Source organism: Stegostoma tigrinum, chromosome 8 (assembly GCF_030684315.1).
Source record: "Stegostoma tigrinum isolate sSteTig4 chromosome 8, sSteTig4.hap1, whole genome shotgun sequence".
Classification (NCBI taxonomy): Eukaryota; Metazoa; Chordata; class Chondrichthyes; order Orectolobiformes; family Stegostomatidae; genus Stegostoma; species Stegostoma tigrinum.
In genome coordinates this window covers 55190439-55216891 of record NC_081361.1, presented here as the reverse complement: position 1 = coordinate 55216891, position 26453 = coordinate 55190439, and the positions used below count along the sequence as shown (strand labels likewise).

Genomic DNA, 26453 nt, shown 5'->3' with positions numbered 1-26453 from the left:
TGTCACATGCTGCCATCGCCACTTAGTTGAATTCCTGAAGCTCCCTACTTCACAGCACTGTGAGTGTACCTACACTACATGGGCTGCAGCAGTTCACAAAGGCAGCTCATTAATCTCTCAAAGGTAATTAGTGATGTGCAGCATCTGCTGGTCTTTTCAATTTTATTTCCATTCCATCCATGATTGAAACAAAATTTTGACTGTTACAAATAGACATGCCCCATTTTAATTTACTTATTATTATGGTACTGTTTATAGCACAGTTAAATTCATAGAGACCCACAGCACAGAAAATGAGCCTTCGGCCATTGAGTCTGCACTGTTTAAAAGCAAGTATCGAACAATCCTAATTCAGGTCAGAGTGGTGCGAAACCTGGAACAAAAATTTCAGAATGTGATGTTCTCATCTGTCCTCTAGGTGGCTGTTCATGTCATAGAGATGTTTGATGACAAAATGTGGAGCTGGATGAACACAACAGGCCAAGAAGCAACTTTCTAAAGTTTCTTCGGAAACACTTCCTAAACCTGTAAAACGTCACTGTGATACCAACACCCTGAAGGGTCTAGGCCCAAAACGTCAGCTTTTGTGCTCCTAAGATGCCGCTTGGCCTGCTGTGTTCATCCAGCTCCACACTTTGTTATCTTAGATTCTCCAGCATCTGCAGTTTCCATTATCTCTGATCATAGAGATGTTTTACAGGTTTAGGAGGTGCATTTTCCAGCACTCGGCCCATAGCCTTGTCTGATTTGGTAGCACAAACACACATCTAATTCCTTCTTCAATGTCATGAAGGTTTTTGCTTCTATCTCCACCCATTACAGGCAGTGAGTCCAGATTGCTGCCAATCTCAGAGTGATATAACTTTTTCTCACATCCACCCTAAACCTTCTGCCCCTTACTTTAAATCTATGTCCTCTAATCATTAATCCCTGGTCATTGATTCTTTGAGTGAACACAAAATGTAGGCTGTAGTCACATGCCAGTCAGATTACCAGGTTCCCTTTCCTGAAAGGAATTAGAGGATCAGTTGTGTTTTTTTTAAATTCTGCAAATCTAATCAATTTTATTGACGCCAATTTCACAACTTGTTGAAGTGGAATCTGAACGTGTGATTTTTGGCTTATTATTTTAGAACGGTAACCAATAGACCCTTGTATCCATTCCTATTTAAGTTTAGAGGTCAGAGAAATTTATCACAATATTTAAGGCGGTGCACTTCGGAGGAGGTGTAGGCTTCCTGCATGTCATGTAGAAATTAACCACTCAAACTCTTTGAAATTTCATTGCAGGTATTCTGCCTGACAACAGCCTGGTTTGCCGGAGTGGATGACTGCTAGAGTGGAGAGCAGTTGGGGAAGAGATGTTTATTCCAGAACCCTCTCCTCATCCCCCTCTCTGATGAAGGGTCCAGGCCCGAAACATCAGCTTTTGTGCTCCTGAGATGTTGCTTGGCCTGCTGTGTTCATCCAACTTCACACTTTGTTATCGGGGAAGAGATGTTAGGCCATTCTGATAATGCTAGGGAAGGGTCAGACATTGTGTCAGAATGTGTCAAACATTGAGGGTTAGAAGATAAAAGAAAGTCATATGTTACAGGTTTAGAGGTGAACAGATCTTTGTCAGACACTGGAGAACTGTGGAGAAGTTCACAAAACAATGTTATGGATGATGAGTTCATCAAAGACCCAATGTCAGGACTGCTAGTGCATGTCTATAGAAAGGGGATTGGAGTGAAACCGTTAAGATTATTGATGAAGACAGAGAGAATGTGATTAGGCTCAAGTACCTCAAGTCATCGATGGCAGAAGATAGAATTATGGAAATAGAAAGTGAATAATGAATTATCTCTTATTAGACTAATTAGAAGCAGCGCAGTGAAGTCTTATTTGAAAGAATAGTAGTGCTGAAACTAAAAGGAAGATTCTAAACGCAACATTGATCTTGTTACATCGTATAAAAGCTTCAAGAAGAAGAAATAACAATTGCATATTAATGAGACACAGAAATGAGAACACTGTGTGGAGTAACAAGAAATGACAAGATTAAGGGCCTGTGCATCAGGGGTCAGTGAAAATTATAGGATTGCTGAAGAAAGCAGCCAAGAAATGATTGAAATTTTCACTGCCCTTGAAACAGTTAAACATTGATAAGTGCCATTTACAGATTTTCCAAGTGCTGTGTTCTCTGGAAGCAGAGAACTTTGGAACTTAAAAGTCCTTTCAGCACATCAGAGTGAACTACTTTCCAAGGGAGCACAATTTGAGGATAGAGATTTGGCACTGTGTAGCTGATTCTTAAACTCTCACTCACTCAGAATACAGCTGCCCACCAGGAAAGCTGACTTGCCTCCTAATGAGCTCTGTCAAATTGCAGCACAATTATTTTGTTGCAGAATGTTTCCTGATTAGCAAATAAGGCTCTCTGATGAAGGGTCTAGGCCCGAAACGTCAGCTTTTGTGCTCCTGAGATGCTGCTGGGCCTGCTGTGTTCGTCCAGCTTCACACTTTGTTATCTAAGCAATATTGCAGTGCTAATTTCTGAATTAGATTGATTATAATAGTACCAAACGTATTTCTGAAGTTCATTATTTTTGAGAATTAAAGTTATATAGGTATGCCAGTGGTTTTAAGTGACCTTCAGGAACTGTATGATTTAATCCCTGTACAAAGAAAAAAAAATCAATTGATCAAAGAACAACATACAAACATTACAACACTGCTAACTTGTTATTCTGAAAGGTTTCTGACTGTCAGTTGCAGTACATGCTGTTTGGAATATGGTGAAAACATACAAGACCATGCTTCGATCAATGAATTTCATTCTGTTTTTTGCTGCACTATGCATTGTACAGACAATTGGTTATGGGTAAGTTTCTGTTATTAAAGGTTTGGTTATTCAAAATTTTAGATTGCTGGGGGAGTACATTGCAATTGGATTCAGAATCCTTAGGCTAAAGAAAAAGGTTACAAAGAAAACAACCAAGAAAATATACATAAGGAACAGGATGAATGAGGAACATACTGCAGTTTAATTTTACTCTTTTTCCGAACACCGTTCTGGTCATCACTTCCAAACCTTAGATGTGGAGAATGGGTATTTGACCAAGGCAAGGTGGACAATAGCTATGTGAACTGTACTTTAACATGAGTCAGCAGCGTATCCAAAACAGAGGACTAAAATGAAAAATACATATTTTGTATGGAAGTAAAATACTGAGGATGCTGGTAATCTAAAAGAAACACACGAATGTGGGAGAAACTCAGCAAGTCTAGCAGCATCCTGAAGAGAGAAAAAGAGTTAACATTTTGAGTCCAGTATGACTCTTCTTTGGAACTGAAAGATGTTGGAAAATATTTTGATTTATTCTTTTGACAGAGGGAGAGGAGGGGGCGAAGGGAGCAGGTGAAGAGGAGGCCCACTGCAAAAGACAAAGGGCTGTTAATGATGGTGTAAAAGGAAATGAGTGTAAATTAAGGTGTCAAAGTGAAAACAAAGTAAACAAGTCAACATTGGAGGGGAGGGCTTGGTAATAGATTATCAGGATATGCAGCAATGTGGAGTTGAGGTTAAAATCACATCAGCTGTGACCTTGTTGAACAGTGGAACACCCTGTAAGGGCCATGTGGCCTATTCTGGTTTCTTGCTCATAAAGTGGGGAAATGGTATCACACAGTCAGTTTCTGAAGTTATTGAATTCAATATTGAGACCTAGAGGCTGCAGAGTGCCAATGCAGAAAATGAAGTGGTGTACCCGAGCTCGCACTGTGTTTCATTGGAACATAAGAGCAGACCCATAAAAGCATGGTGGTTTTTTGAAATGACAAGCAACTAAAAGGTCAGGGTCACTTCTACAGGCAGAGCAGAGGTATTCCACAAAGAGATCATTCTTTCTGCATTTGGTCTTGTCAATGTAACTCAGAATTTGCAGCAACCTATTCTGAAAACTGCTATCATTTCAGTTTTTCTCATTCTTATGAACACAATCCTTCTGCTGTAATGTGTTATCTCGAAGCTCTTTAATGTTATTTGTGTTTGTAATGCTTTTATCAATACCAATGCTAATGTTAAACATTTCGAAATAACTTCTGTAAATAGGAAGATGACAAATTTCATATGTACACATTAATATATTTGTTACAAATAATACGTAGTGGAATTTGCAATCCTTCCTGTAACAAAATTGAAAGCAAAGCAACTTAAAGACATATGTCTGAATAAACAAGTTTCTTTGTGATTTTTTGGGAATTAGTCATTTCCACAAGATGTGAAAATAAGAGCTCTGAATATTATCAATTTGAAAGAAAAGTACAAAATTTGCAGCCAGATTGATAGCAACTTTGATAACAGGTCCTGTTCAAAGTGTTAGGTTTGCTTTCTCTTTCAATATAGAGAGTTATAAGTTGAGAGAATTGTCAATATTGGGCAATAATATAGCCAAGCACATTAGAGTTTTTCTAAGTTATAATCCAGTGGTGAGACTTATTATTTGCTGACAAACAAGCTGGTTATTCCTTACAGTCTACAGAGAAACCACTTCAAAGCTGAATATCTTAATAATTCATGCATTACCTCCATGCCATTCTTATTAAAATGTCTGAGTTTGCTTGTTGACTCTGAATTCGCTGTCATAACATAACCAAGAATATTCAAAAAACTAAACAACATGAACAATAAACACCCATTTTCATGACACCTGCATTACTGCAAAATTAGTTGGAATTAAGAGTCTAATGATTACATTTTAATACAACCAAACATGCATTGGGCTTGTACCATTCATGGTAGGTTCTTGAGTAGTGTTGTCTAGCAGAGGAAACGAGGGGTTCAGGTATATAGTATAATTTTCTGAAGTTTGTATCACATATAGAAACAAACAAAGAAACAAAGAAACCTACAGCACAGGAACAGGCCCTTCGGCCCTCCAACCCTGTGCCAAATAAGATCCTCTGTCTAACCTATCATCTATTTTCTAACGGTCTGTGCCCATTTGCTCCCTGCTCATCCATGTACCTGTCCAAATATATATTAAAAGACGCTAACGTGTCTGCGTCTACCACCTCCGCTGGCAACGCGTTCCAGGCGCCCACCACACTCTGTGTAAAGAACTTTCCACGCATATCTCCCTTAAACTTTCCTCCTCTCACTTTGAACTCATGACCCCTAGTAATTGAGTCCCCCACTCTGGGAAAAAGCTTTTTGCTATCCACCCTGTCTATACCCCTCATGATTTTGTAGACCTCAATCAGGTCCCCTCTCAATCTCCGTCTTTCTAATGAAAATAATCCTTATCTATTCAACCTCTCTTCATAGCTAGCACCCTCCATACCAGGCAGCATCCTGGTGAACCTCCTCTGCACCCTCTCCAAAGCATCCACATCCTTTTGGTAATGTGGCGACCAGAACTGTGCACAGTGCTCCAAATGTGGCCGAACCAAAGTCCTATAGACAGGATAATTAAAAAGATGATTAGCACACTTTTCTTCATTGCTCAGCCCTTTGAGTATAGGAGTTAGGAAGCTACTTTGAGATTGTACAGGACATTGGTGAGGTCTCTTCTGGAATATTGTGTCCAGTTCTGGTCACCCAGTTATAAGAAGGATATTATGTAGCTGGAAGGGATTCAGAAGAGATTTACCAGGATGTTGCCAAATATAGAAGGCCTGAGTTATAAAGAAAGTTTGAATAGGCTGGGACTTTGTTTTCATTAGAGGAGGATAGGAGGTTGAGAGATGGTCTTATAGAAGTTTATAAAATCGTAAGGGGCATTGACAGGATTGATGATAGGTGTCTTGTCCCCAGGATGGGATATTTCAAAACTAGGGGGACATTTTTAAGGTGAAGGAGAGGCAACTTCTTTACATGGTGGGGTGGGGGGGGGGCTTCGTGTGTGGAATGAACTCCCTTAAGAAGTAGTAGGCATAATTAAAACTTTAAAAGGCATTTGGGTAAGGACACGCATGCGAAAGGTTTGCAGAGATATGGGCCAGGAGCAGACAGGAGGAACTAGTTTAGTTGGGGATTGTGTCAGAGATAATGGGAACTTCAGATGCTGGAGAATCCGAGGTGACAAAGTGTGGAGCTGGATGAACTCAGCATGCCAAGCAGCATCCTAGGAGCACAAAAGCTGATGTTTCGGGCCTAGATCCAGGCCCGAAACATCAGCTTTTGTGCTTCTAAGATGCTGCTTGGCCTACTGTGTTCATCTAGCTCCACACTTTGTTATCTTAGTTTGGGATTGTGTTGGGCAACTGTGTTGGACTGGTCGGACTAAGGGTCTGTTTCTGTGCATGTGAACTTATGACCATGAATCCATTATAAACTGTCAGAAAAATCCATCTGTTTTACTAACTTTCCTTGGTGAAGGAAACTCCCATTCGCACCTGCTCTAGCCTATTTGCGACTCCAGAACCACAACAATGTGGTCGATTCTTAACTACCTTCTAACAATTCAGGATGGATAATAAATGCTGGCCTAGCCAGCAGCACCCTCATCCCTTGAATGAATAAAACAAATTTCATCCAAATTTTGTACATAGCTTCCAGCATTCTTTTCCCATTCTTCCAAAGTAATGCCAGAAATGCACTGTTACAGATAAATGTAGAGAATTAAATTGTTTCTCCAGAAACTTGATATATACTGTCAGGATTGATCCTGCATTGATTCTCATTTGTGCGTTAACGAAGGTGAACAAACAAAATGTTGAATACACCACCCTGTTCCGTGGAGAACATCTCTGTCTTGGGCTTGCTGCGGTGCTCCAGCGAAGCTCAGTGCAAGCTGGAAGGACAGCACCTCATTTTCATCTTGGGAACCCTGAAGTCTTCTGGACTCAATATTGAGCTCAACAATTTTAGAGCTTGAGCACCTTTTCCAATACTTTGCCACATCCACAACGAGGCTTGCATCCCATGGGTTGCTACCACACACTGCCCATTGTCAGCCATGTGTAGTCCCCAGTGGCTGCTATTCATTCTCCAGACTAAGCTTGAACCACTCCTTTGTCTGGCCAAATGTTTTTCTCTCTCTTTGGGCTCTACCACCACCAATCATTTACTCTCCTTCATCTCCTCACCCCATCTTCTGTATAAAACCCATCCTTTTCCTAACTACATCAGTTCTGAGAAAGGGTGACAGGACCCAAAATGTTAACTCTGAATTCAATCCTTAGATATTGCCAGATCTGTTTCTCTTTCAGATTTTCTGTAACCATAGTTCTGCCCTTGTCACAGTACCACTAAAACTCTTATCAAAATGATAAATGACATCCTGTTTGACAGTGACAAAGATAAACTTTCCCTCCTTGTACTTCTTTATCTTTTTGTAGCCAGTTGGAGCCAAGGAGTCACTTGCAGTGCTATCACCCTGGTGCCACAATCTCTGGTGAACCAAGAATCTATCCTTGGCTCCCTCCTACTTCTCACTTGCATGCTACCCCTTAGTGAAAACACCTAAAATGATAATTCATTTTTACATGTACTCTGATGACACTGAACTCTATTTCACCATCACTTGTCTTGAGCCCTCCACTAAATTAAAGGACTGCTGGATGACTCAGGTTCTGGACAAGCAGGAATTATTTTCAATTAATTACCTGGTAGGCTGAAGCTGTTGTTTTCTGAAATCAGTCCAAACTCTGTACCATGGTTACTGATTCCATCTGTGACTAAGCTAATGTGTTTGAAACCTTGGCATTATATTTGACCTGAGATGCGTTTCTGACCCCATATTTGTGCTATCACCAGCACTGCCTATATCCACCTCATAATAAACATAACCCAACTTTGCCCCTGTCTCAAACCATCTACTGCTGAAACTCATTCAGAGCTTCCTTAACTCTAGACTCGATGATTCTTGCACATTGTACCTACCAGCATTTTAAGGTCATTCAAAGCTCTGCTGCCCCTGTTTAAATCCTGTGCCAAGTTTCTTTCACCTAACGTCAATATATTCTGTGACCTGCCCTGGCTTCAAATCAAGCGGTCTTGGTTTTAAAATTCTCATCCTTGTTTTAAAATCTCCATGACTTTGCACATTCTGTCCTCAAGTTCCACAACCTTCCAGGGATGTCTGTGCTCCTCTAATTCTAAACTAATAACCATCTCAATTTTAATCACCTCACCTTTGATGGCTGTGCTATCTTTTGCCTAGGTTCCAGTTTCTTGAATACTTTCCCGATACATTTTGTGTCTAATTCTTACTTTTATTCTTCAAGACAGTGCTAAAAAGTTAAGCCTTTGACCAGATGCTTGTTATGTGATTTAATATGTGTCTCAGAATCATATTTTGTTTTATAATGTTCCTGTGAAATTTCTTCAAAATTTTATTATGTTAAAATGCTAAATAAACACAAGTTGTTGTTTATGGAATCTTGTTAAAATTTATAATACAGCTATGCTTAAACCAGGCCTCCCAGGAAAAAAAAAGGTTTTCTTTGTTGAAATGATCTTCTCGATTTATTGTAATTTATTTCTGATTTCAGCAAAGAAACACCCTTGGAACTAAATGATCAATCAAATGTGTTAAATATAACCAAAGTAGGAAGTCAGTTGAAAAGATCATTGACGAATCCATCACAGCCAATTGATTGCATTATTTCTTCCTGGTCCTCTTGGAGCACTTGCGATCCTTGCCAGAGCAAACATGTAAGTATAGCAATGAAAACTGTTATGGCCCCAGTAAACGTTATTACTGGACAAATCAAATTCTACCAGGAATCTGACTTAATAAATCATAACTTTATTTATTTTGGTTTTTACAAAGTGGTCTCCTGCTGATCCATAAACATGCAGTGCTGCAGATTTTGCTCCAACAATGCAGAGTTTTATTGCAAAAGGAACTAAACTAAAATAGAATGATCCAAGCTACCCACTTATAATACAAGTTCAAAGTTTTTAAACACACAGTAAAAGTTTTTGACGACGATGTTACCTAACTGGGTGACAAAACATCTGCAATCAAACACATCAGCTAGGCGAGCAAGTTTATAATCTCACACAGTAAAAATATAATCAATAATCCCAAAACAGTCCTTTTGTAAATTGTAAAGAAACAAAACAGCTTTCATGAAGTACCCATAACACCACTCCTGGTACAATAGCCAAAACACGACTCATAAAGTACTCACATCAATGCCTCTGTATCTAACAGCACAATAGGTTTAAATCTCTTGAGACTCCAACTGTTAAACTGAGACTGTGGTAGCTTCTTCCTAGAGCTATTATAAACTTTAGCACTTACATTAAATAAAAACAGTTCTGGCACTTTATTTCATATTGGAAGCAACACTAATTCTTCATTCTAAGGACCTAACTCCTTACCTTCCTAGAGCACTACTCTATAAAGCCAATTTGTTCCAAGGTCTTCCCAGGGCTGGAAAACACAACCCCTAATTTAAAGCAAAACTCCATAACTCTAAGTTATGGATGTTTCCCTTAAACTGAAAAACAACAGTTTCCAGAACTCTCTATAAAACCACTGTGGCCCCTAATTTATTATGCTGAGTCACAAGATACTAGAATAAACATCTTAATAATAAAATGTGAGGCTGGATGAACACAGCAGGCCAAGCAGCATCTCAGGAGCACAAAAGCTGACGTTTCAGGCCTAGACCCTTCATCAGAGAGGGGGATGGGGATGGGGGGAGGGAACTGGAATAAATAGGGAGAGAGGGGGAGGTGGACCGAAGATGGAGAGTAAAGAAGATAGGTGGAGAGAGTGTAGGTGGGGAGGTAGGGAGGGGATAGGTCAGTCCAGGGAAGACGGACAGGTCAAGGAGGTGGGATGAGGTTAGTAGGTAGCTGGGGGTGCGGCTTGGGGTGGGAGGAAGGGATGGGTGAGAGGAAGAACCGGTTAGGGAGGCAGAGACAGGTTGGACTGGTTTTGGGATGCAGTGGGTGGGGGGGAAGAGCTGGGCTGGTTGTGTGGTGCAGTGGGGGGAGGGGACGAACTGGGCTGGTTTAGGGATGCAGTAGGAGAAGGGGAGATTTTGAAACTGGTGAAGTCCACATTGATACCATATGGCTGCAGGGTTCCCAGGCGGAATATGAGTTGCTGTTCCTGCAACCTTCGGGTGGCATCATTGTGGCACTGCAGGAGGCCCATGATGGACATGTCATCTAGAGAATGGGAGGGGGAGTGGAAATGGTTTGCGACTGGGAGGTGCAGTTGTTTGTTGCGGACTGAGCGGAGGTGTTCTGCAAAGCGGAGGGACCGCTTTGCAGAACACCTCCGCTCAGTCCGCAACAAACAACTGCACCTCCCAGTCGCAAACCATTTCCACTCCCCCTCCCATTCTCTAGATGACATGTCCATCATGGGTCTCCTGCAGTGCCACAATGATGCCACCCGAAGGCTGCAGGAACAGCAACTCATATTCCGCCTGGGAACCCTGCAGCCATATGGTATCAATGTGGACTTCACCAGTTTCAAAATCTCCCCTTCTCCTACTGCATCCCTAAACCAGCCCAGTTCGTCCCCTCCCCCCACTGCACCACACAACCAGCCCAGCTCTTCCCCCCCACCCACTGCATCCCAAAACCAGTCCAACCTGTCTCTGCCTCCCTAACCGGTTCTTCCTCTCACCCATCCCTTCCTCCCACCCCAAGCCGCACCCCCATCTACCTACTAACCTCATCCCACCTCCTTGACCTGTCCGTCTTCCCTGGACTGACCTATCCCCTCCCTACCTCCCCACCTACACTCTCTCCACCTATCTTCTTTACTCTCCATCTTCGGTCCGCCTCCCCCTCTCTCCCTATTTATTCCAGTTCCCTCCCCCCATCCCCCTCTCTGATGAAGGGTCTAGGCCCGAAACGTCAGCTTTTGTGCTCCTGAGATGCTGCTTGGCCTGCTGTGTTCATCCAGCCTCACATTTTATTATCTTGGAATTCTCCAGCATCTGCAGTTCCCATTATCTCTAGAATAAACATCTTGCTTTGCAAAACCTCAAAAGCTGTTTTTGAAAGGAGTCACTATTGATACAGAAATACTTACAAGTTAATTGTTAATACAGCCACAAGGCATAACCCACCGGATATAAACTCAAAAAGGAGATCCAAACTCACTACAAGTATCATTAAAAATATATATATTGTCCACAATTTACATCACAAAATCAATGCAAATAAGAGGCCCTTGCAATCTGATTCACAAGGTGGGAAGGAATGTCACACAATGTCAACAAATAGACTGGCAACTTTTTATTCTGTCAAAAGATATTCTTGAAAAATAAAATCATTTTGCACCAGATATGGATGACCTACCATACTTATGAAAGCTCTTCTACAGATATCTATTGCTCATACCCAAAAGAAGCATCTAGTTTTTTTGCATATGCCTATAAAAGGGCCTGTCCTGGAATTGAGGCTGCCTTTACAAAATTGGTTTATTCACAAAACTGTCTACATGCCTCAGGGGTTGCAACCAGAAAAGCAGCTCATCAGTAAAATGTATTAAGGCTGACTCCATTGTTCTGCCACCCTCATCTTGCACAAAGATTGGGGATGAGGCCAGTTTAGAGGCCCCAGGATAAAATGAATGGAAAATTCAGTGTTTCATATTTAGTGAGAGATACATATCATTAGAATTGTCTTGAACTAGATGGCTGGACCATGATAGGGGGACACTACAGATGATATATGCATCCTTAAACTGCAATGAAATAAAATCAGGAATGTTGGAATATAAAAACAAAATTGGAGCAAAATTACTCCCAGTACATATAGAGAAATCAAGTCAGAAGTTGCACCCGTCATTTTGCCTACTTTTCAAGTCGAAAACAAGACTGTCCCACTAATCCATCTCCAATAACAGGAACAAAAGTAAAAATCAAAACTTGTATAATAGCTCAACAGAGCACCAATAGCTCACCCCATCTTGCTTTAACTGGTCATAAATTCTCATAATCATGCAAATGTGAGGTGATGCATTTTGGAAGATCCAATTCAAGAGCGAACTATACGGTAAATGGAAAAGCCCTGGGGAAAATTGATGCACAGAGAGATCTGGGTGTTCAGGTCCACTGTACCCTGAAGGTGGCAATGCAGGTCAATAGAGTGGTCAAGAAGGCATAGGGCATGCTTTCCTTCATCGGACGGGGTACTGAGTATAAGAGTTGGCAGGCCATGTTACAGTTGTATAGGAGTTTAGTTCGACCACATTTGGAATACTGCGTACAGTTCTGGTCACCACATTACCAAAAGGATGTGGATGCTTTGGATAGAGTGCAGAGGAGGTTCTTCAGGATGTTGCCTGGTATGGAGGGTACTCGCTATGAAGAGAGGTTGAGTAGATTAGGATTATTTACATTAGAAAGACGGAGGTTGAGGGGGGACGTGATTGAGGTCTACAAAATCATGAGAGGTGTCAACTGGGTGGATAGCAAGAAGCTTTTTCCCAGAGTGGGGGACTCAATTACTAGGGGTCACGATTTCAAAGTGAGAGGGGAAAAGTTGAATTGAGATATGTGTGGAAAGTTCTTTACACAGGGTGGTGGATGCCTGAAACGCGTTGCCAGCAGAGGTGGTCGAAGCAGGCACAATAGCGTCATTTAAGATGTATCTAGACAGATACATGAATGGGCAGGGAGCAGAGGGATACAGATCCTTGGAAAATAGGCAACAGGTTTAGATAGAGGATTTGGATTGGTCCAGGCTTGGAGGGCTGAAGGGCTTGTTCCTATGCTGTAGTTTCCTTTGTTCTAACATCTTTATGCTCAATCTTTGTCATCTCAATTTATGTAGTATAGGTATGCAAGTCTTGAAGTACCATCTCAGTTTGGTGGCGCACCATGTGACTCTTTTGACAGACAAGAGAAACCCTGCGCAGGTGTCTGCAGAACAAGGAACTTATGTGAGGGTTTTGTGTGTGCTGAGACAGGTAACAAATGTTTTCAGTCACATGTCATCAAACCAACATGGAAGAACTTAAATTCACATTGTAATGTAATGTTTATCAACAATGCAGATGAGGTCTTTAATAAACATCTACACAGTTTGAATAAAATTAACTGTAAATTGGTGTTAACCATGGATTATCAGGGGTGTTTGGGGGTATTCTTGCTTGCTGCATTATTCCCAGTTGTTCTGTTTTCAGTTTATGTCCTCTCCTGTACCGTGTCAGGGTGTTAATCAAGGAAGATGAAACAATAATAAACCCTACAATTGGAGATCAAATTAAGTACAAAATATGCTGGGGGAGAACATTAGTTTGTCATTCAGTAAATTACCATAAATCTCAACATCAGTGCATGAAAATTGCCAATTTGACAAATGAGGATCTCCAAATCCTCCAAAAAAATTCAGAGAAAAGACTCAATATCATCTTTAATGTTGCAATTATTCAGGTTACTTTTTGCAAGCAAATGCCTTTTCCAATGCGGTATTTACTGTCTGTTGCTAAGTCACCCCATACACATTGAGGGGCAACATGGAATTTGGAATTAGAGCCAAATATATGTCAGACCAGGTAGAGTTCGCATGTTCTCTTTTCTGGAGGACAATAGTGACCCAGATGGGTGTTTATAATAATTTAGAAGTAGGATTCACAAAATTAATTTTCTTTTACAAATGGTCTCCCCTACTTGGGAATAACTTATTTTGCCTTACAACCAAATTGTCTATTTTATCCCAATACCTGAATAAGCTTGTTGATAGAGGTTTGAAATTGACTATGTGTAAATAATGACTGTACAAAACAAACCATTTTTGTGAGTGGATAGAACTGTGGGAAGTTTTTCTGACATGAACATAAATTAGATAGAGAAGTAGACCTTTGGCCCCTTGAGACTGTTCTGCTGTTTAATCAGATCATGGCTGATCTGTTTCTGTTTTAAATTTCACATTTGCATCTACCCCCAAATAACCCTTGATTCCCACGTCAATGAGATCTATCCATCTCTGTCTTAAAAATGTTCAATAATTCCACCTCTCTGGCATTCTAAGGCAGAAAGTTCCCTAGTCACCAACCCTCAGAGAGAAAAGAAAGCCCCTTATTTCTGTCTTGCAAAGATGACTACTGATGTTGAAAAAGTGACCTATAATTCTTGAAAAAATATCCCCCTCATTGTTAACTAATTCTTACCAAAACTTTTGTTGTTTAATAAAAAAAACAAGTCTAGATGAGTCAGATTTACCCAGAAGAACATGCTGAGATGTCTCATTCCTAGGCAGACATTTAATTGAATTCCTATGATGCCCAATTTATAGAAGGCGCAAATTCCCCTTTTGGCCTATATATAATAGAAATCTAAATAATGCAGTAATATTACTCTCTCTAATATGTATGGTTCAATAAGATTGTAATTTGCAAATTTGTTTTAAGAATAGCAGAATTGTCTAAATACTTTGAAGTTTTGGTCCCTAATTTAGATGCTACATTGAACTGCTTCCACGTAGAGTGAACCATGTACACATCCTTCATTTATGAATATCCAACTTATAAATGCTTGGGCCTACAATCATGATCCCATAAGTGGTTTTAAATTTTAAAGACCTGTATATAAACATTTCCTGTACTTACAAATGACTTCTTTCCATTGTCCCGCATTGAATTCCAACGTGCAAACAAATGAATTTGTGAATGGACTCCAGAACGGAGACTGTAACCCAGTGTTGCCTATATTTTACTCAATTTGGAAGCAGTATGTTACAACTAACATAATTTTGTGGCTTTGCAATGAAATACATGTTCTGTGGACTTTTTTAAGGTCGATGCATTCCTCGCAGAGTCCTTTGTAATGAAGATAATGATTGTGGAGATCATTCTGATGAGAAAGTTTGCAATAGAGTTAGTAGTGCATGTTCCAGAGAAGCCGAACAGTATTGGGCTGTACATCATATTGGAAGTGGGTATGTATCTTGTACTCAACCTAGATCTCACTGACATTTCAATACAGCATGATAAATTGGTTCTAGGTCTGCTGTAATTAAATTCCACAAGATGGTTGATTGAATGAGTCGGACCTCTGTTTCATGTCACTTCCAAAAGATAGCATTTCCAACAGTGCAGCACACTCTCACTAACACAGTAAGGTGAGATAATGAGCAAGTAATGTTAATACGAAGCTTGGGTTTTAATTGGTTGAAGATTTCAGAAGGAAGAAATGATTGACAATGTGAGAGTGATGCATAGTTTTAAAACTTTGGGAAAGAATGAATTATAGACGGAGACTGTATGATAAACTATTATCCAACAGTGCTAACTGATGGAGGGGAGTGGTTTCGCTCAGTTGGCTGGACAGCTGGCTTGCAATGCAGAGTAACAGTAACAATGTGGGTTCAGTTCCTGCACAAGCTGACGTTACTATGTAGGATCATCCTTCTTAACCTATCCCCTCACTTGAGGTTTGCTGACCATGAGGTTAAACCACTACCTGTCAACTGTCTCTGAGGAGAGAGCAGCTCCATGATCTGCTAAGGTTATGAAGACTTCACCCTTTAGATAATGAGGAATAGGATCTAGAGCGATATATTCAAATGAAAGAAGAATCATAGAGAACTAAAATTAGGAATATTTCAGTAGCCCCATGAATTGGTGACTGTATCCAAGTTTTAATTAATCATTTCAATATATTTATTAATCATTTCAATATATTTACAGATACAATATTTTAACTGACACTCTAGAGGGAACTGTTTTAGACAACAGATATTATGCAGGAAGTTGTGCACCATATTATGTGAATAACATAAGATTCAGAAAACCACACAATTTGGAATTCTACAGCCCTGAGGTAAATGAACACTGTGAGAATAATCTATACTTATCTTTTTAAATGTCAAGTTTATTTTTAAACTGGCAAATTTCAAATGTGATTTTTTTTTTAAAAAGGACTATTTAGCATAGTCAATTAAAAAGAACTAAAAAGTAAATAAAATTCCTTTAATGTAATCATCGTGGCATTTGCACACCACTAACTCTGAATACTGGGAAGAAATAACTCTCAAGAAATGATTTAAAAGAGAAGGAATGTTCAAAAGGTGGAGGCTGATGGAGGTAATAGAGCTGCTAAGGGCTCAGGCTGCTGATGCATGACCATCTAATGAAAGCTTATTTATTGTAACTGGGACCATGTTCCACAGCACACCTTGGCCGAATCTGCGGTACCTCGAACCTCTTTCTGGTGTTGGCTGGGCTGGCTGTAATCCACACTGCACCCTTTGGCAATGAAGATCCTGTGATTGTGGGATACCCAAAGCTGGGAATTTTCCAGAATCCTGCTATCTACCTCAGTGATGAATATCTAGGCAAATGCATCAAGGGGCTTGGAAACAGAAGTTGCTGGAAAAGCCCAGCAGGTCTGGCAACATCTGTGAAGGGAAAATCAGAGTTAACATTTTGGGTCCGGTGAGCCTTCCTCAAAGCTTGAAAGGCTTGCTCAAGTCTAGATAGACTTTGTGCTTGGAGTTATCTTTAGCCATAAGTTCTAACATTTCTCTAAAGAGTTCAAAAAGGTAAACCAGGCATGATCTGAAACCGTTTCCCACCCAATCATAAGACCAGGTTGACTTTGTCTGCTGACTTCATATTTATCTGGATGTTTCATATTATTGTTTCTGAGAGCAGTCTTCAACATTTTAACATCAGATTTTATGCATAATTTTTTTTATGAAAGTACTTCTACAATTTTTAAAAAAATATTTTTACTTCTATGCAATTGTTTAGTTCATTTCACAATTATAATGATTTCTTAAGGGTCCCTATCAACATGTGACTAGTTTCATTGGTCAAATTTTTAATCATCCTTGAGTATAGGCTATTGAATCCTGGAAAGTTGACCTCTTTAAATATTATCAGCAAATTGCCAGAATTGTACAGAGGTGCTGGTGATCTTAGTTGCTCACTTGAGAATCAGCTGGGATCCCATGCTGCCTTTTCCTAGGGAAGGTCACCACATCAAACTGTCATCAAGATGGTGGCAGAATAGGGCAGCTGAACCTGGGCATATCTGCCCCGGCTGCTTTTCTTTTCATTTTTCTTTCCTTTCCCTACCTCTCGTCCTGAGCCCAGATGCCATCAGTGGCAACGAGAGATCCCAGTATGGACCTGGTGATGCAGCGAGTGAGCCCCTACTTACTTTTCCAGAGTGAACGCAGGATGTGGCATTGTAATTGGCAGCTGCTACCTCAGTGGAGGTGACATCAACGAGGTAGGCCTAGAGGTGAAAAACAGCACTTGAGGATCACTGACTTTGTCGTTGGCTGGGTCTGGTGCTGGCAGCAGCAGAAGGTCATCTAGAGTCGTCAACAAGGTGGGCCCAGCATTAAGAGATGTGACTCCGATATCGGTGGGTCCAGGGAAGGTGGCAGTAAGGCCGCGGCAGTGAAATATGGCACCTGAAGTGTGATGACTTTGCTGTTAGTTGGTTCTAGTGTTGACAGCCGTGGAGGAGTGATGGCAATGTCGGTGACCTTGATGATAAGCTGGCTCAGGCTGATTGACTCGCTTTAAGCTATATCTTTCTTTTTTTTTATTCCTTAAACTATGCAAAATGGCACCAATTGCTGGTGACAAATGAAAAGCTTTTCATGGTATTTTACTGCAAAATACCTGTGACAATAAAATCATTCATCACATGTCATTTGCAACTCAGGTGCCTGAAAAGCCTGCGTGGGCCTCCTGTAGGATCCAGAACTCTGGGAGCAGTAATTACACCAACCAAGACCTGCTGGCAAATCAAAGGAGAACCCAGAGCTACTGTCATTAAAATAAGATTCACTTTAAGGATAGGATAGTTTCTCAATCCCCGGTGACTGTGAAGCGACAGAGAGAGGAGTCCGCACAGTGTTAGTATCTGGTTTGGTGGTTGTAGGCAGGGGAAGTGCTGTTGGCAGCAAAAACAGGAGGGTAACTCTCAGTGGACACCCTATTTCCTGGATGCTGGATCCTGGATCCCTCAAGCAGGAGCCAAGTTCTTTAGAAGGGAAGAAATACAAGACTCCCGCCAAAAGCCTACAAAGGCCTCACATTGGTAAGCTTGTCCTATTCCTGGAATGCTGAGCCTTTAGCCTGCCCCTGCATAATGCCAGAGGCACTGGAGGAGGACGTTTAACTGGGTGTTAGTCAGCCACTTAAAGGCCGTGATTGGCAACAAAATGGAGTAAACATCCACGGGCCTTAACCACCAAGAATCAATCGAGGTGGAATCACCTGATTGAATTCCGTGTGTCAACAAACTCACCATGGCCAAAGGCAAAATATCAGGCCAGTGTTTCCTTCATTTCTGGAGAAGTTTAAAGCCATAAAGATTTTACTATTACTTATGGCTGCAAGCTGTGTTCTTTACACTCCCCTGCCACTTAATTGTGTTGTTCCACTAACAATCTTCACCATCTCATCATTTATCTTCTCCACCTTTAAAGTATTGCTCTGGGCCTGAACTAAAATGGAAGTAATTTATTAGTTGAAAAGCATGCCAATTTATCGATATTTTAATTTAAACACAATTCATTATTGTTATCATTTATCTAATAAATCTGTCAAGATTAGCTACCATCAGTAAAGTCGATATGTTGGATTAAAGTGGCTATAACACATTAGTTACATTAAGAAATAGTCAACTGTGCAGAATAGAGAGTAGAGGGTATTGATCCAGATTGAGTAGGATCACTAATATAAGCAAACAACTTTTCTCTTCTCCACTTCATACAATCCCTACAGTTGGGGACAGGCCATTCAGCCCATCAAGCCCATACCATCACCGACCCAGATTCACACTGCCTACCCCCCCCCCCACCATTTTATCCCTGTAACCATGCATTTGTCATGGCTAATCCACCCAGCCTGCACAGACCAGAACACTATGGGCAATTTAGCATGGTCAATCCATCTAACCTGCACAAGTTTGCACTCTGGGAGGAAACTGGAACACTTAGAGGAAACCTATGCAGACACAGGGAGAATTTGCAAACTTCACACAGTCTGCCACAAAAGGGTGGAATCAAACCCAGGACCCTGGTGCTGTGAGGTAGCTGTGCTAACCACTCAGCCACTGTGCTGTCCCTAAACTAAGTGCTGCCTGTCTTTAGATTAGATTAGATTACCTACAGTGTGGAAACAGGCCCTTCGGCCTCACAAGTCCACATCGCCACTTGAAGCATCCCACCCAGACCCATCCCCCTATAACCCACACACCCCTGAACACTATGGGCAATTTAGCATGGCCAATCCATCTAACCTGCACATCTTTGGACTGTGGGAGGAAACCAGAGCACCCGGAGGAAACCCATGCAGACACAGGGAGAATGAGCAAACTCCACACAGTCGCCTGAGGCTGGGATCGAACCCGGGTCCCTGGCGCTGTGAGGCTGCAGTGCTTACCACTGAGCCACTGTGCCATCTTATGCCTTGCATTATCATGACTGCTCAAGCTACCCAAGTGTGCTCAACTGAAGCCAACATGAATTTACCCTGAGGATTTTCACTCCACAAAACACAATAGCTTCCTTCAAGAACATTTCTCTTGTACCATTTCTTACAGATTGACCAACAGTTCCACAAAAAATAGAAATTGCGGGAGAAACTCAGAAGGTTTGACAGCATCTGTTTTGAAGAATGATCACTGAATCCAAAACGTTAATTCTGCTTTCTCTCCACAGATGCTGTCAGACCAGTTGAGAGTCTCCAGCAATTTCAGTTTATGTTTCAGATTTCTGGCATCCACAGTGCTTTAGTTTATTGAATAAGTATGATATTGGTCGGACTTAGTTGTCCTGTAAAATTCCTTCTTAATATAAAGTGTCTAATGGTGTATTGAGCTTGTTTAAATTCTCAAATAGAAATGCACCCTTACATTATTTCCTATTTTCCCTGGTCTGTTAACCACTAGAGTTTGTAGATTGGCTAGATGGAATCCAAGTTGGAACTTTTCTAGTCAGGGATAATATTAACGTACACATTACAAAACTCCAAGCACACTGATAACATGTTTCTCATATATGTATATACATGTATATGCACTTAATCAAGTTCTCAACCGATTATCCCTTAATTATCATATAATCACTAACTGACCTATAGTTCCATTTGTTCTGAAGCAAGCCCAAATGATCCTGCTAAATGACAGCATGACCTATTGTAGCAGCTTTCACTTCTCCCTTTCATCCTTAAATAGTCTTTGAGTTCATCCTCCCTTATCTCGTACTATTCTATGCCCTATGCTAAACCTTATAACTCCCTTGAATACCATCCTTGGCCTTTAAATTTATTTTCTTGAGCCTCATTGTATGTATTTGCCCTTTATCAATTGTTGATGATCAGATGTGTTCAGAAAGCCTATAAAAGTTTAGCATTAGTTTGAATGATCATCCAGTCTATTTGTTCTTGTTCCATATTGGACGACTGAACAATGGACTGATTCACAGAATCAGAATCACGGAGTTATTACAGCTCAGAAGGAGACCCATTGTGTTTGGAACAATTCCCTGAATGGGTATTAAGTGCTAAGTTTTGCTGCAGATATTCAATATACCTTGAAGGGACATGTTCAATGTTTTCTTCATATCATCGCATGTAGCTAATGGTATATAAATCTCAGTCTCCACCTTACTGAGCCAAATCTTGCAACATGACATGCTGAAGGAAGAAAGCCACTGCATAACTGAATTACTTAGCATGAATCTAGACATGCAAGAGCCTGTGAGCATGTAAATACCAGGAACTGTAATAAAAATCATTTAAATGATGTACATCTCAGTTGTATGTTAGGGCAGCTAACGTAGCTGTCACATCATGGTAATGAAAGATCATCAGCTAACACACAAATCACATCAAGCATCATGACTTTGGGGTAGCATGGTGGCTCAGTGGCTAGCACTCCTGCCTCATGTGCTACAGACCCAGGTTCAATTCCACCTTTGGGTGACTGTGTGGAGTATGCACATTCTTCCTGTGTCTGCATGGGTTTCCTCTCGCAGTTCAAAGGTACAGGCTAGGTGGGTTTGCCATGGGAAGTGAAGTGTTATGGGGATGGATTAGGGGACGAATCTGGGTGGAAAGTGCTCTTTGTGTGGAATTGATGGGCTGACTGACTTGCTTCCACATTGTAAGGATTTTACGACTTAGTACCATTCTCCCTCCCTTTCCCCACAAATTTAGCATATTATTTAAATAATCACCTAATTACATCATTGTTGGCAATCACTCACTAACAAGTATACTTGACCACCTAGAAATTTCTGTGCCACTGGCCAATGGTACTGTGGTTCCTTGCATGACTGTTGAGTCCATTTCTCGAGCTACATTTTTGACCACACAATTGGCAGGTATTTCTGGGAGGTGGAATTGGCATCCAATCTCAGATCATTGGCATTCCCTTCTCTGGCTTCTCTTCTGTACTTGCTCTTGCCAATGGGTGTTCTCCAAAAGTGTGTCCCTTCACACTAAACGTTCCTCCAAGTTGGTGTCCTCTGAGTGAGGATTTTGCAGGCATTGTTGTCTATTTTGCATTTCTTGAGGTAAATTTTCAGGGAGTCTTTGAAGAGCCATGTTGTCTTCTCCTCATTTGAGCACCTTCCCTGAGCAGGGCAAGCAAGATTTTCTTTGGCAGTCAGAACCCTGGGATTCTAAGCATATGGATAGCCCAGCAGAGCTGGTTTTGGATTATTATGGCCTTGCTGCTGATGTAATTGTCTCCTTCAAGATTGTTGATGGTAGTATTCCTCTCCCCATGGCTGATACAGAAAATCCATCTCAAATAGTGTTGATTGTACTCCTTTAGGGCCTTGAGGTGGTGTCTATACATAGCTCCAAGTTTCTCAGCTGTATCGAAGAGTCAGAAGGATGGCTACCTTAAGCACAAGGATCCTGGTATCAGAACGGTTGTCATATTCATCGAAGTTTCTCATCCATAACCATCCAAATGTGGAGCTCATGGATTGGATGCAATGCCAGATCTCCATATCGATGTCAGTTTTAGATGGGAGGTATTTTCCAAGATGGAGGAAATGCTCCATATTTGGGGGTATTTTTCCATTGGTCTTAATCGCGGGTTAGACTGGAACTTGCCCTGAGATGGGTCAGTAAAAGATTTGTGTCTTTTTGAGGCTAAAGCTGAGACCAGTTTTTTATTATGCTTCCACGGAGACATTAACTGAAGCTCCAATTCTCTTCTGAGAGAGCAGAGATGACATTGTCGTCCGCATATATGAGAGATGTTAGTGTAGTTTTCTTCTTGGATTTCAACCACTTAAAGTTGAAAAGTTTTCTGTCCATCCTTTAGACAATGTCCACACCACTGGGATGCTTCTTCTTGACAAGATAAAGAAATGTGGCGATCAAGATGGAGGAAAGATTGCGGATGATGAAACAACCCCGCTTGACTCCTATTTAGACCTCAAAGCAATCTGTCACATTACTATTGACGAGGACCATCACCGACAGCTTGTCGTGGAGAGATGGAGGATATTGATGAATGAACAATGAGCTTTTGACGAGACTGCCACAGTACTTGCCCATTGACTGAGTCAAAAGCTTTGGTCAGATTGATGAAGGCAATGTAAATTGGCTGGTGTTGTCCCTGGGATTTCTCTTAGAGTTGCTGAGCAGTGAAATTCATGTCCACTGTTCCATTGTTTGGTTAGAAACCACAGTGACTTTTCTGAATGATTTCTTCAGAGATTGGGAGAAGGAGCCTAGTGAGGGTTCAGACCATGACTTTCCCGGCAAGGGAGAGCAAGGAGATTCCTGGATAGTTTCCACAGTTCACTTTGTCTGAATTCTTGAAAACTGTGGTGATGGCAGCATCCCTGAGATCTTGAGGGATTTCTTTTTTGTCCCTGATTTTCAGGAACAGTTGGTGGAACCGGCAGGTAAGTTCTTCTCCTCCTAGTTTGAAAATCTTGGATAGAATCTTGTTCTTTCCTGTGGTTTTCCATTATTATTACAGTTTAGGCGTTCTTTGAAGTGTTCTCTCCATCAAAGGCTTGTGTTGTCTCTGTCTCTAAAAAGAAATTCCATCCTTACACATACCAAGTTCACTTACTTGTTGGGTCATAAAGCTATTCGAAATTGCAATGCTTTTTCTGAACTATTGCTTCATCTTCTGCTACTCCTGGTGGCATTGATGGACATAGAGGAACAGATAAACTGGTGCTCTGTGCAGCAGTACATCTGCACTGGCTGCTGTTGTGATAATGAGGACATCCTTTTATTCTTGGGATCAAATGATGAGAAAGTCAGCAATGTGTCAGTGCTTTGATTGTGGATGCCTCAATGAAATCTGGAGCTTGTTTTAAGTTTTGTTTTTGCAGAACAATGCCCTGGTGATAACCAGCTGGCAAATAGGAGAATCCCATTGAAGTTACAATTCTCAACTCCTTTGTTTTCAATGGTTCTTTCCTAAAGTTTGGGGTCTTTTCCAGCCATGGTGTTGAAGTTCCCAAGGACAAGATATTTTAAATCTTCTTCAGGGATGTTGCTTGTATTTGGCGTGGAGTAGAAGCCTTCTCTGGACTTATCAATGGCATCAAGGGTTGGAGCATATGCAGTCATGTTTGTTGCCTGCTGGCCCTTGTTGATGGGTAGTTGTGTGATGCCAACAAGGAGCTCCAAGAGTTGGTTGAGGAGCTTGTTCTTTACGGCAAATCTAATTCCATGCATCCATTGTTTTTCATCTCTAGAAGAAGGTGAAACCACCACCGTTATTCCTTAGCTGCCCTTCATCTGCTCTTTGAGTCTCCTGTAGGGCACTGATTATAAATGTTGAGGTCCCTGAGTTCACAGGCAATAAGGACAGTTCTCCGTTCTGGTTACCATGAAGTTTCACACATTACATGTTCAGAGTTTGAGTTTGAAGGTAACTTTCAGACCACAGTTAGGTGATCTTACTGGATGTGGTTTACCAGCAAAGAATGAGACCATGTTGGTTGAACATATTTGTGCTGTACCCAAGAGTAATCCAGAACTCTAATGGTATCCTGGCATGTTTACTAGAGTGGTTTCAGCAATGAGGCCTTACAGTTACATCGATAGACTGGCGAAGTTTGTATTATTCTCCTTGGAGTAGAGAAAGCTAGTGGGAAATTTGATTGAGGTGTTTAACATCCTGAAGGGTTTGGATGGAGTAACTAAGGAGAAACTATTTCCATGGGTGGAAACTCAATCAATCGATGAGAATGATTTAATTAATTACTAAAAGCAATGTGAACAAAATCTTTTATACAAGTGATAAGGATTTCAAATGTACAGTTTGATAGAATAGCGAACACAGATTAAATATTAGCCTTGCAAATAGAATTGGATTAAAACCTTAAAGCAAAAATGCAGTGATATGGGGAAAATAAGCTAAGAAAATATAAATCAGTAGATCATTCATTGAAAAAGGGATTGTAGGTTTGCTGAGTTGTTTGATAATCAAAAAAGAAGTTCTAAATTTATCTTTACACACTCATCAAGAAGCAGAAAAATATATTTCATTGCATGGAAGCTGCACAGGATACTTCATAACATAATTCAGATACCTTCATTAGTTGCATATTATCTAAATCATTGCTTTGAGAAGGTCATATTTCACTATTTTTGTATAAATTAACAGTTTGAAAATAGCTCATTTCATAGTAATGTTTTCTTCTTCTTTCCAGACTGAAGGAAAATTTGAACTGTCATTGAGTGAGCATGAATCATTTTCAAATTTTTCATACAGTAGATTTGAATCTAAGAATCAGAAGTTTGGTTTTAGTTTTGGAATTAGCTACCCAAATGTTTTTGAAATTGGACTCAGTTACAATAGTAACAATTTCAAGAAAATGATGCGAAATCTCCTCAAGAACTCTTCATCAGTAAGTATTGAACATTAACATGTTCTACATTATAGTTGCTGACAATCTTCATATTTTTTTCTTCCAGGTTGATTAAGAAATGAAAGTTCATATTCTGACTGGGGCAGCTTAGTGGACTTGTGAATAGTCAAGATATTTAGATGATCATAACTGGGTTGACAACAGAAACATTATGATTGGTTTCACCACTCCTAACCCAAAGATGTGAAATATTCAAATTTCTCCTGTTTAATAGTTTCCAAAAACTCCTCTCCTTTCTCCCAGCAAACATATGTTATACGTTTTGATGTGAACCAGATCAGGCTGACCTGACTCCCCCAACCTATGCCATTGTTGAATTGCTGATACCTTAGCAGGTATCAGACAGTGCTTACCTTCTAGATAGCTGGAACTCCAGTTTGATTAATTGCATTCAAGAGAAGAAAGAAGGAAATCAAAACAATAAATTGTCAAATGTATTAAAGTAGCAATTGTTTAATTATATTTTAGCTGAACACATTTCCTACAAACAAAAGTTTGACAGTGTTGGTAAATAGGGCAATAGTTCTTGTCATAGTGAACAGTAGCATTGAGAGGTCACAGGCCAGGTACTGCACGGGCCAGAAAAAAGGTGAAGGAGGCAGCTTTTGAGGACTCAGTACTTCCATTCTGAGGGTCCAGGAGGTGGCTTCTGGGGTACCCAGGGGTTTCTCTGTGGGGGATTGTGGAGATGCTGGCTACATGTGCAAGACATGAGAGAGAGAAGGTGTCGCAGCCAATGGTTAGAAGTGTTGTACGATGACTGACAGCGACAGTGGGGGGTAATGTAAGAGTTGCAGTGGAATGATGAATGGTACTTACACATTGGCAGGGATGACTCTGCATCCCTCCAGGAGCCTTCTCAGACTTCTCCCATGAGGGCGATAAATTACTTGTCATACGCATGGCATGAATTATGTCCTGTCTTCTCCTGTAATGAGACAAAGGGAGGGATTGAATGAGACGAAATTGGTGGTAGAGCTGTTAATGCTGGTGCAGGTAGATAAAAAGTGGTGATGTGATCAGGGACAGTGAGTATGGAGCACAGCGGCCATGAAGGCTTAGTTGTTAGGAGACTGTTGCGATATGAGAGCAAGTGAGGGAAGATGTTCATGCCAATAGTAAGAGCATTAGAGCAAGAATCTTGGTGGGAGATGGATGCAATAGCAGAAATAAAACGAGCATGAGGTGTGAGAGGGAAGAATTTGATACCCACTCTCGTACAATTGATGATGACATTGACTGTCTTAGGGCATTGCTGGCCATTCCTCCATGCCACAGAGAAGATACTGACCAAAGTAGAAGCTTGGGGCCAGACTGCCAGGGTCTGGTGGTGTGGCATCCAGTGCCAGTTGTCCCGGAAAATTATGCTTCTCTTTTGGACTATCCCCTCAACCAAGACATCCAATCCCTGTTGGAAAATCACTGTGCCATCTTCCCCTTCTCTGACATGTTCCGATTCTATTTGCCAACAAGCAGGCAGTTTTGGAATGCCAGCCTTCATCTAGAATCATAGCAGTGTTTCAAAGATGATGTGGACTCATGCCGTTCAGTGGATATCCATTGAGTGGTGACCTTTTCCAGGAATGATGCTTGGTAATATTAGGTCAGAGATATATAGGCATGAGTAAGTAGTTACTGTGGCAGGTTTGCTAAGATA

The 26453-nt window shown here is 40.9% G+C and overlaps 1 protein-coding gene across 1 annotated transcript in view; it reads left to right on the top strand.

The window, feature by feature from the left end:
- The window catches only part of dab1a (DAB adaptor protein 1a), a 400410-nt gene that overhangs the window by 355794 nt on the left and 18163 nt on the right, over nucleotides 1-26453 (top strand). Inside the window, exons 16-21 of the mRNA XM_059647688.1 lie at nucleotides 2748-2866; nucleotides 8482-8644; nucleotides 12743-12878; nucleotides 14707-14848; nucleotides 15600-15732; nucleotides 24578-24775. Of these exons, the coding sequence (XP_059503671.1) occupies nucleotides 2748-2866; nucleotides 8482-8644; nucleotides 12743-12878; nucleotides 14707-14848; nucleotides 15600-15732; nucleotides 24578-24775 (891 nt within the window). The remainder of the gene's footprint in view (nucleotides 1-2747; nucleotides 2867-8481; nucleotides 8645-12742; nucleotides 12879-14706; nucleotides 14849-15599; nucleotides 15733-24577; nucleotides 24776-26453) is intronic.